At 57.0% G+C, this 10,217-nt stretch overlaps 3 protein-coding genes across 3 annotated transcripts; 2 read left to right on the top strand and 1 right to left on the bottom strand.

Annotated features, from left to right (window-relative positions):
* Positions 1-647: 647 nt before the first annotated feature.
* Positions 648-5,249, top strand: GLOTRDRAFT_102301 (uncharacterized protein; the record flags this gene model as incomplete). Its single annotated transcript, XM_007862723.1, has 13 exons — positions 648-1,299; positions 1,356-1,613; positions 1,683-2,222; positions 2,290-3,399; positions 3,914-4,009; positions 4,065-4,173; positions 4,222-4,285; positions 4,339-4,494; positions 4,549-4,688; positions 4,744-4,882; positions 4,941-5,069; positions 5,125-5,151; positions 5,205-5,249. The coding sequence occupies 13 exons, from the start codon at positions 648-650 to the stop codon at positions 5,247-5,249; spliced, it is 3,465 nt and encodes a 1,154-aa protein (XP_007860914.1).
* Positions 5,250-6,025: 776 nt separating this feature from the next.
* Positions 6,026-6,899, top strand: GLOTRDRAFT_22243 (uncharacterized protein; the record flags this gene model as incomplete). The annotated part of the gene is made up of 3 exons (XM_007861941.1): positions 6,026-6,194; positions 6,284-6,434; positions 6,584-6,899. Coding segments are annotated over 3 exons (636 nt in total), but the record flags the coding sequence as incomplete, so codon positions are not given.
* Positions 6,900-7,714: 815 nt separating this feature from the next.
* Positions 7,715-10,205, bottom strand: GLOTRDRAFT_113129 (mitochondrial amino-acid acetyltransferase; the record flags this gene model as incomplete). Its single annotated transcript, XM_007862722.1, has 2 exons — positions 7,715-9,969; positions 10,122-10,205. 2 exons carry the CDS (start codon positions 10,203-10,205, stop codon positions 8,224-8,226), a joined length of 1,830 nt encoding a protein of 609 aa, XP_007860913.1. The 3' UTR covers positions 7,715-8,223.
* Between the last annotated feature and the right edge of the window lie 12 nt (positions 10,206-10,217).

Below are 10,217 nucleotides of genomic sequence, written 5' to 3'. Positions count from 1 at the left end.
CGGACAGAAAGGACAATCAGTGTGGGTTCCCCAGATTCACTGCGAAGACCGACACTAGAGAAGGACACTTGAATGCGTGGGAAACCCTAGCAAACGGTGAAGGGCCTTTGATCATGATCAACAACGTTAACATTTTGCTGATTTCCTCTCAGTTAAATTATACACAGCCGGCACCCATGGCCATGCTCGATCCTGATGTATGCAATGTATACGGAGTATGGTACACGAACCCCTCCTTAATATCCAAGGAGATATCTGAATTGTGCTTTACTGCCTGGTCGTAACCTCGTGTTCGTACGGCTCTTAATCCCCTCACATCGAGCAGCTCTGTAACAGGAACTCTATTGCGATTCCCTGCAACAGGGTCCCTTCACTGGCAGATTTGGCAGACAAAAAGTACGACAAAGTGCTGGCAGATTTTGAGACGGCCCAGCTTGAAGTTGTCCTGACCGGGCCGACGACGTCATTGATGGCGACTATACAACGTTGCAGCACTTGACGCGACTCGAGTTGTACCGTGCCGCAGTCGTGCTGCTCACTCTATACAGTCCTCCACTCTCCGTTCTCCTCTAACTTATTGCCCACCCTGGCTCGTCGCCGCTGAGAGCTCTGTCCGCCGGATACACACTGCAGCTTAGACTGTAATTATGCGACTAGGCGTCTTTGGGTCGCTATGCCTTCACGCCTGGCTGCCTCTCGCATTAGCGGCACAGACTTCATGGTCTTCTCCAACGACGCAGTCGACGACGCTCGTTGATGCGCTCTCTAACGACACTGACTATACGCTCCTCCTTCGCCTGCTCCAGCGAGCGAAGCTAATTCCCACCCTGAACAAGCTCAATGGTAGCACCCTATTCGCTCCTACTAACGATGCGATCGAGCGACGTGCCTCCTCTGATGCACTGTGGCAGGCTGCCCTAGACGACGAATCGGACTCCCTTAGAGATAACCGTCAAGAGAAACTAAGGCAGGAGCTATTTTACCATCTATTAAACTACTCTGTATTGGCCCTTCCAACGGATTCGGACCCTGAGGTACACAAGACCCTCCTTTTCCCTCGTAAAGCTGGGGACCCTCCAACTCATGAGCCGCCACCTTCTCCCCCGTGGATGCCGGTGCCGGGCGGCACATTGGGCGGAGAACCTCAGCGTTTGCGAGTTGCCTCGCATGACGGCGGGGTGCGGGTGGGAGTCAATGCTTTCGGCCGAGGGGGCGCTGAGATAGTCAAGGGAAAGGTGGAAGCAGGCAACGGCGTATTGCTGGGAATAGGGGATGTATTGCAGGTGCCGCCAGACCTGGGTGAGTTGATGTTTTTTTATAACACTGCGGCCCGATGAGTCTTATCTGGCTCCCAGCCACCGTCGTCCCTCAGCATCCGTCCTTGTCCTACTTTACCAAGATCCTTACACCAGAAATTGCAAGCTACCTCAACAGTACATCGGAGCTCACCCTCTTCCTGCCTGTTGACTCTGCATGGGAGGCTTTGCACCCGATCGAACGGTTGTACTTGGAGAGCGAATTCGCCACTGATGACCTATACCGGATCCTGGAAATGCACGCTGTGGTCGAAAAAGGTGTCAATTGGTCGGACAATTTCCAGCCTGCGGTCAACCGTGAGTGGCAGACGTAATGTAGCATGGTAGGACCGAATGAATTGACCCCCCCTTCACTTCGCGAAACAGTTACGACAGTCGACGGGAATAAACTAGAGATTGTCGTCACGCCAGAGAAGACCGTCGTTTCTAGTGCGGAGCTCGTCGAACCGGACATCTACGCGTCTAACGGTGTCTTGCATACCGTTTCGTCGTTACTCGTACCGCCCGGCGCACTCAGATTGACGCCGGAGAAGTACCTCCTCGCCCTCAACTGTACTTCCTTTGTCTCTCTGCTACACTCCGTCAACCTGACTTCCCTCATCAACGACACTGACTCTCAGTATACGATCCTCGCACCCAGAGATGACGTCATTGGCTTGTTTGGGGACGACGACTTGCCCGAGCGCGGAAGCGAGGAATTGAAGAAGCTGTTAGAGTATCACTTCATACCGGGGAAATGGGCTCCTGCCAAGCTGCGTGATGGTATGCTGCTAGAGACAGCCCTTACCGAACTTGGCCTTGATGGCGGTCATCAAGTACTCGGAATTGAAGTCAGCGACGATGGAAAGAAGGACGGGGCAGATCGAACTGTAAGGTTCGGTGGGGCTGGTGTTATCGGCGATACGAGTAAGTGATGGCATTGGTTATAAACTCTGGCGTTATTCGGATGCTTATCGTTTATCTTTTGTTCTAGTCGAAGTTAACAATACCTTGATTTACTTCATTTCGAGGCCTCTAGTACCCCCGGTGGATCCTCTGCAGACGGCTTTACCCAAGCTTGAGCTTTCGAGTTTCCTAGCAGCTGTCTTTTCGACGTCGCTGGCGGATGCTCTGAAGACCATTCCTCGGACGACCTTCCTCATCCCTCATAATGTCGCGTTCGAGCGTCTGGGCATGCTCGTTAGCGCTCATTTACTCTCCTCATCCGGGAAATCCGATTTGGAGCATGTAATTCAGCACCATATACTCGACAGTGTCGAATATGCCGCTAGCCTACAAAACGGTTCCCAGCGGACGTTTCCCACTTTGGAGGGAAGTGACATCCACCTGGACAGGTCCGGCAATGGTTCGGTTATTGTCAGTGCCAGCGGCGGCTGGGCGGGCATGGTGTCGGAGCTTTACCCTCAGAACGCACTAACGTCTACTGGTGTCATCCACGAGATTTCGGATATCATGATCCCGCGATCGGTGAATCTCACAGTCGGGAAGTTGGTCAAAGCCGCCAAGGGGTCGACTATGACGAGTTTGGTTATCAAGGCCGGGATGGACTGGATCTTGAACGGCACTGCTCCTCCTGAAGGGTCTCCCTGGGCTGATGTGGAATTGCCTCCTGCTGGTTGGACACTGCTATGTCCGACGGACGACTCGTTCAAGCAGTACAACCTCACGAAACTATACTCAGACCCAGTCCGGCTGAGGGCTATCGTCGCCCAACATCTCATCCCTACCGCCAAATCGCCCGCACCCCCATCGCTCGACGTGTTTGATGTCCTGAACAATAATCGACCGCTGTCACTGCAGGATTCGGCCACCTACTCGACTCTGCTGTCACCAAACTCGGCGTACGGCGATATTGTCGTCCGCGAGATGCAGGGTGACAGTGGAAGTCAGTACGTCCTCGGTATCAAGGGCGCCAGAGGGACGAATGGGGACGCGGATTGGGCTCGGGTGCTGTCTTGGGGACGGTCAACCACCGGCGGCGGCACTGGAGGGGTCATCCAGATCGATACGTTGCTGATCCCGTACCAGCCCCCGTGGTGGATCGAGTATGGCGCCCCCGTAGCGGTGGGCGTTCTCGGCGTAGGTGTGATCTGTTTGTTCTTCTGGGGGGTGAACGTCTATTGGAGGAGAGATACCACAGAGGCCACCTACGAGCCTATTGGAGGATTCGGACATGCTGTGGACGAGGAGGATTCATGATTGCATACGCTTTCTTGTCTTGCTGTTTTGCTGTATAGACTTGTATGAATAAGGAACACTAATACTGTAATTTGTAGGTAGTATTTACTAGCTGTTATGTATGTCGGGCCTCCTGTGTTATAAGTAAACGACGATTGTTGGATGGGACCCCGCAGATCTTGCGCAAGATTAGATCGTGTGCTAATGCGAGGTCGATTTATATATAAAATCACGCGGAATCGCCCTCCGTACCCGACGTCCTTTCAGATGGTGCTCACACCTTGCCGGATCCGGAGCCCAGTGCATTCCGCCTTCGCCTTGGCTCTCTGCCTTGTCCTGGTGTTTCGTCCATCATGGTGAGTACGCCCAGGTCGTCCTCTAAGTATTTCCGAGACTGATCCTTGTTCTGTAGAGCTCAGAGTCACCAGCAGTAGAGGAGGCAAAGGGTGTTGCTGCAGAGAACATCAAGTCGTTCACGGCGGGAGGCGTCGGAGGTATATGTGCGGTTCTAGTTGGTTAGTATTTCGCGTCATCATAGGAGCATCTGTTGTTGACACATTGGAACCCTAGGGCATCCGTTTGACCTGACGAAGACGCGTCTACAAACGGCTGCCTCTGGTACATACACCGGTGCACTAGATGTCGTCCGGAAAACGCTGGCTCGTGACGGTGTGGGCGGGTGAGTACTATCGTTCTTTGTCAGGTCGTCGGTAATCATTCCATCTAGACTGTACCGGGGTATCGTCCCGCCAATATTGGGGGTCACACCTATCTTTGCCGTATCATTCTGGGTATGTACTAGAGACCTAGGGGGCGTGGCGACCTGTTCTCATATGTGGTGCAGGCGTACGATGTTTCGAAGAAACTGATCTACGCAGTTACCCCTAATCGGACAGAAAAGAATCTGTCAATACCCGAGCTCGCTACCGCAGGTTTCCTATCGGCCATCCCAACGACCCTTGTAACTGCGCCAGTGGAACGCGCGAAGGTTGTGCTGCAGGTATGGCGATCTTGTTCATGTTGATTGTAGTCCAACGCTGAGTGTGCGTTGTAGGTCCAAGGGCAGGGAAAGTCGGACACGCAATATAAGGGCGTAATCGACGTCATACGGGGTTTGTACAAGGAAGGTGGTATCCGGAGTATCTTCCGAGGATCAGTCGCCACGGTTGCGAGAGATGGGCCCGGAAGTGCAGCGTTCGTGGGAGGCATCTCATACAAAGCGCGGCATGCTGACAGTGACCTACAATAGATATTTCGCGGCGTATGAAGTCACCAAGAAGGCGCTCACGCCAGTGGGGTCTTCACCAAGCGAGCTGAACCTTGGTGCAGTGATAACCGCCGGCGGCATGGCGGGCGTTGCAATGTGGGCGGTAGCAATCCCTCCGGATGTACGTTGCTGATCTCCCCACATCCTGCTGGCATGCTGATAGCTTTCATTCTTCCTAGGTTCTCAAGTCTCGCATCCAGTCTGCACCGAATGGGGTGTATTCTGGATTCCTGGATTGCGCGAGGAAGACTATCGCCGCTGATGGCGTAGCAGCGCTGTGGAAGGGGTTCGGACCTGCAATGGCTCGAGTAAGGATTCTCGTTTGATAGATGATTTGCAGTCACTGACGGCATGGCCCTGAAGGCTTTCCCGGCGAATGCGGCGACCTTCGTAAGTGCTGTTCAGCGAATTTGCCCGAAGTGTACTTACTCAGGTTCCTTTAGCTCGGCGTTGAGTACTCGAGACAGTTACTCGACAAGTTCTTCTGAGCGCCAAGGGCTGATATGCTGGATTTCTCCCCTGGTCTCCTAGCCATACATCGTCTTATGTTCGTAGCATTCAACATAACTAATTTATCGGCTTCATGGACACACCTTGGACAATTGACTGTTGACGGCCTTCCATTTGTGAGTATCATGTCACGGTATCTTCGGAGTGCTATTATGAAACCTCGGCGTTCTCACACAATTCATGAAATGTGGAATCCGAGCGGCGAGGTGTCAGTGATAGCAGGCCTCATACCTGCTATCGCCTGATGAATCTGTTATGGGACTTAGACTACTGAAGATAAGTATTCTGAAATCTTCAGGACCAGTCCGAGTCGCGGAGCCATTTCTTTGGTAGCACGTGACCGTGTATCTGCTTCCGCGACGCGTCCAGGGAGATGAAAGGGTCGTATTTAATGAAAGGGAGCACAATCGAGCGCCCATTCCTTTCTTCCTCCCCTCCCTCTGCGATACATAAAAGCCTGCGTTGGTGGCTTTCCGTCTTGCTACCAACGACATTCACGAAAGGTTCGACGACTTCTAATGACTTATTCAAGACCCCAGCAATACTGATACACTCCTTACTTCGTGAGTTCTCTGTGGCTTGCTCTGATACAACACCTTAAAAGGCACTCATGTCGCGTGTCATGATACAGTATAGATGAGCGACTCTGTGTCTGCTGTACATAAACCCTCGCGAGTGAAGCCGCATTCTGCTTCAGAGTGCGTGAAGGAGAGAATGGTCATGGCTAATAAGCTAATACCTACTTTCTAGGATCGCCAAGAACACCAAGTTTTTTGAGAAATGGACTACGTCCCAAGGCTGCAAAGTGGCAACATATGATGATATTCCGGATGAATTCTTCCATGAGGTCGAGGCGGTATTCGACACAACCGGCAAGCTACCAGCGGCATGGCTGGAAGAAGTGAGTGACGTTGCATTAACTCGTTAAGTTTATTGACGAGGCTCCAGGGCTCTGATCTTCACGGAAGATTGTCGTCAGACTTAGTGACTTTCTTCCGTAACGCTCGTGAAGATTGCCCGGCCCTCTTCTCGGACCAAGTCGACCCAGCTGACAGCCGAGACCTCCTTACGGGCATAATCTGCTCCTTCGGAGGATGGAAGACTCTGAAGAATATAGTCGATCGCAATGAGAAGCGGTCGGAGGCTAGCGACGTTTGTAGCGTGTAAGTGGTGTTGCTTGGCGGGGCCCGTACCGGACTAAGTGCTATGACATGCACAGGTATACCATGATAAGGAGACTGGCCATCGAAAAGAGCGACTATAGGTAAGCCAAGCGCCCATTCATCCTATCCGCAAGCTAACCCTCCGCAAGGGTGCAGACTCCTCTTTCGTTACCTGAGCCACTGCCCCACTGTACGAAGATAACAAATCGTACCGTCCGGATTCTGAACGCTTCCACCATCGTCCCCGATAACATGGTGTTCCTACCTGCAAGTCTGGGTCGACGGCTTTCCGCATCCACCAGCTCCCTCTGGAACAAACTGAAGTGGGACTGCCGCTTGGGCACGGATATATCGGACTCGAAGTCCTCCGAACGGTCCTTGAACTTCCAGGCGACTCCTTGCCAACAGTTGCCTGAAGTAGAGGGTTTCGAGTTTGCCAGCAGCGTGTGGGAGGACAAGAAGCCCAAGAAGCACGTCAGTGACGAGGCGTACAGACAAAACCGCATGAGCTGTGCGGGTGTCGTACGCCAGTTGGCTGCGTTCGGAGTCGAGGTCCCCGTCTTCGGTCTCGTATGGGAGAATGGCACTGTCAGGGCCCATATCGACTGGCATGCCACTGAAAACGGGAAGCAGGTCAGTCGCGTCTCATGTTGGGCATCATACGAATGCTTACTTCAGAGGGTGGTGCAGGCCGTGTTATCCGCACCTTATACGAAAAACGACGATTGGCGCCCGCACGTATGGGATCTCGAAAAACCTGGCGACGCCCTCCAGGTCTTCCTTCTCGTGCGGAACATCGACGACTGGACCGTGAACGGATTCTACGACCGCGTGCGCAAGGGCCTTGCCGCTACCGTTAAGCAGTTGAAGAAAGGCTCTCGCCACTTTGTTCCCTGGCGGCGCGCAGGCGTCCTCGAGCCGACCCCTGACCCGAGGACCCGGCGAGGATCGCGTTCGAGTATGGGATCGACTACGAGCGTGGTCGTGCAGCGTACGCGCGTCTCTGATACGGGGACGTCGAGGACCACGGTGGCCGTGCGGCAGGAGGAGCCTGTCAGGCGCGTTGGCCGTCGGACTCCGAGGCCGTCGATGGAGTGCATTCAGGAAGAGGAGCCTGTGGAGGCACCTGAGCCGGCTCCTCAGGCGAGGGCATTTGCGAAGGGCAAAGCCCCGGTCCGCGCTGGGCCGTCCAAGGCTACTGCCCGCAGCCGGTGCCAGACGGTGGATAGGGACGCTGTCGTGCGGAAGACGAGCACCGTACATGCTGCTGCGACTTCCAAGACGACGACTACTACTCGAGGCAAGACCAAGGACGTACAAGAGGACGTGGTAGTTCGCGCCACCACCTCTACCACTGTTACAAAGGGCAAACGGAAGGCCGCGCCTGTCCTCGCCGAGGCCGTCCCCAACGCAGGGCCTTCCAGTGCTACTGAGGAGAAGAAGACCAGACGCCCGCGGGGGACGACGAGGGCGAATGCGACTACTACTACGTCGTCCGGCGAGGGCAGGAGTCTGTTGACCCAGTCTGGCGCGCGGAAGGAGAACACCCGGGCGAAGGAAGAGGTCGCCGAGGCCGTTCAACTGAGGCGCTCGCCGAGGAAACGATCTTGCCAATGATGCTTGCCCGCCCGATATCATTATGCTTCATGTACCGCTTTGGCTGTATTCTGTACGTACGACGAGTCGCTGGTATAATTGGTACACGGTGCTATATCTATCATATCATATGCAGCCACTATATCCTGGGTCCGAAACAAGTACATACATATAGCGACGGTAAGCACCGGGCTCACTTCCAGGCGCTGGGGATCTTGCCGACGACGTCCTTCCACAAGGCTATGCGGCCCTTTTCCCAATCCTCGACAAAGCTGAGCCCGGCGTTCCCGCGGCGGCCCTGCTCGCGCTGGAGGCGCTTCTCGCCGTCGCACCAGAACAAGACCCAGTCGGAGCCCATGCGAAAGTGGCCCGATGCGCGCTCAAAGTACCACTTGTTGACGGGGTTGTTCGCGCGGCTGCGCCAGACGAGGTCGCGGCCCTCGCCCATGCCCTGGTGGCCGCCCGGGTTGGGGTTGACGGCGTAGGGGAGGCCGAGGCCGTAGGACTCGTCGTGGAGCGCGACCCAGAGAAAGTCGACGGTGCCGTCGCCCTGGTGGGCGGGGAGGACGGCGAACTTGTCGAGGTAGGCGACGCCGGCGGCCTCGCGCGTGACGATGGCGGCGCCGGCGTAGTCGCCGGCGACGATGGCAAAGTCGAGGTGGCGGCGGAGGCGCGCGTAGAAGGCGGGCGCGTCGAGGGCGCGGGCGAAGGACGCCTCGAGGAGGCGCGTGAGCTTGGGCTCGTCGAGCGCGGCGGGGGAGCGCAGGACGCGGATGTCGAGCCCGCGGCGGAGGAGGGTGGGCGTGTTGGGCGTGAGGCGCGCCTTGGCGGTGGTGGTGGAGGTGGTGGAGCCCTGGAGGAGCGCGTGCGGGAGCGAGGAGGAGAGCGCGGGCTTGTTGGTGATGAGGTTCGCGATGAGCGAGGAGGGCGAGCGGTGGTTGACCATGACGGCGGAGGAGGAGGGCGGCATGTGCGCGAGGCAGGTGCGCGCGAGCGCGAGGTTCGCGAGCGCGGTCGGGTGCGTGGCGCGCCAGGCGGGCTGGAAGGTGGAGGTGATGTGGTGGAACTCGGAGTGGAGGTTGATGAGGAGGTGCGGGAGGCCCGCGCGCGCGTAGGAGGGGACGCCGCCCTCGCGGTTGATGATCATGAGCCGCAGCGGGGTGAGGTCGACTTGGTCAGTAGTAGGCGGGGGGGTCTCGGGCTCTGTCGAGGAGGATGACGACGGCGGGGACGCTTCGGACATGGCGCGGACGAGGGCGGCGACGACGTCGTTGGCGTCGACGCGGGTGGAGCGGCAGAAGGAGTCGAGGGCCATCGGGGGCAGCACCGGGATCTCGCCGGCACGCAGGGCGCTGCGTATGAGCGTGAGGTCGCTCGGGTAGGCGTGGGCCTCGGGGACGTACTCGCCCTTGCGCGCGTCCTGGTCGTCGTCGTCGTCGCCGGGCTTGGGCCCGAGGCGGACGACGGCGCCGAGGGTGGGGCGGGCCCTGCCGCCGTGGGACTCGAGAAAGTGGGCGACGCGCATGGTCTCTTCGAGGATGGCGTCGCGCTCGTGCTCGGCGCCACGGACGAGGTCGTCGTTTTCGACGACGATGACGGAGACGAGGCCGAGCTTTTCGAGGTAGATGATGCCGCGGCAGACAGAGTCGAGCTGGCGGTCGGTGAAGGGGCCCTGGATCTTGACGAGGGCGGTGCGGCGGTGGATGGGGTTGAGGATGGCGTTGACGAGGGACGAGGCCGGGCGGACGTCTTCCTGCGGCGGGGTCTGCGGGTGAAGGTGGGTGTGGGGGTCGTGGGCGGGCAACGGCGGGGTTATTTGTGACTGGGAGGGAGTGGGATCTGTGACCGGGGGAGGGCGGGGACGGAGGCCGAAGGAGGCCATGTAGTTCTTTGTGTCGCGGGAGGACGGGTTGGCGCGGAGGATGGACAGGATAAAGTCCTGGCGGGGCGTTCAGCGCGTGTGTGGTGAGCAGAGTGAATGGCACAAACATTGTCTGGCGGCTCAGCCTCGTCGGCGTCGCGCGTTGGACCTTGCCTGAGGCTCTGGGACGTGGTCAGCGACGAGCGAGGCGGATGCGGCGAATGACTGACTGCGTAAAAGGCCTTGAACGAGGCTGCATGGCTTGCGCTGGACGCTACGCGGTTGCAGCTATGGCGGATTGAGTGCGAGAGCATCGGTCTGGGATG

Source organism: Gloeophyllum trabeum (assembly GCF_000344685.1).
Source record: "Gloeophyllum trabeum ATCC 11539 unplaced genomic scaffold GLOTRscaffold_00001, whole genome shotgun sequence".
Lineage (NCBI taxonomy): Eukaryota > Fungi > Basidiomycota > Agaricomycetes > Gloeophyllales > Gloeophyllaceae > Gloeophyllum > Gloeophyllum trabeum.
Note: the sequence above shows the minus strand (reverse complement) of the source record. Positions and strands in the feature narration are given on the sequence as shown.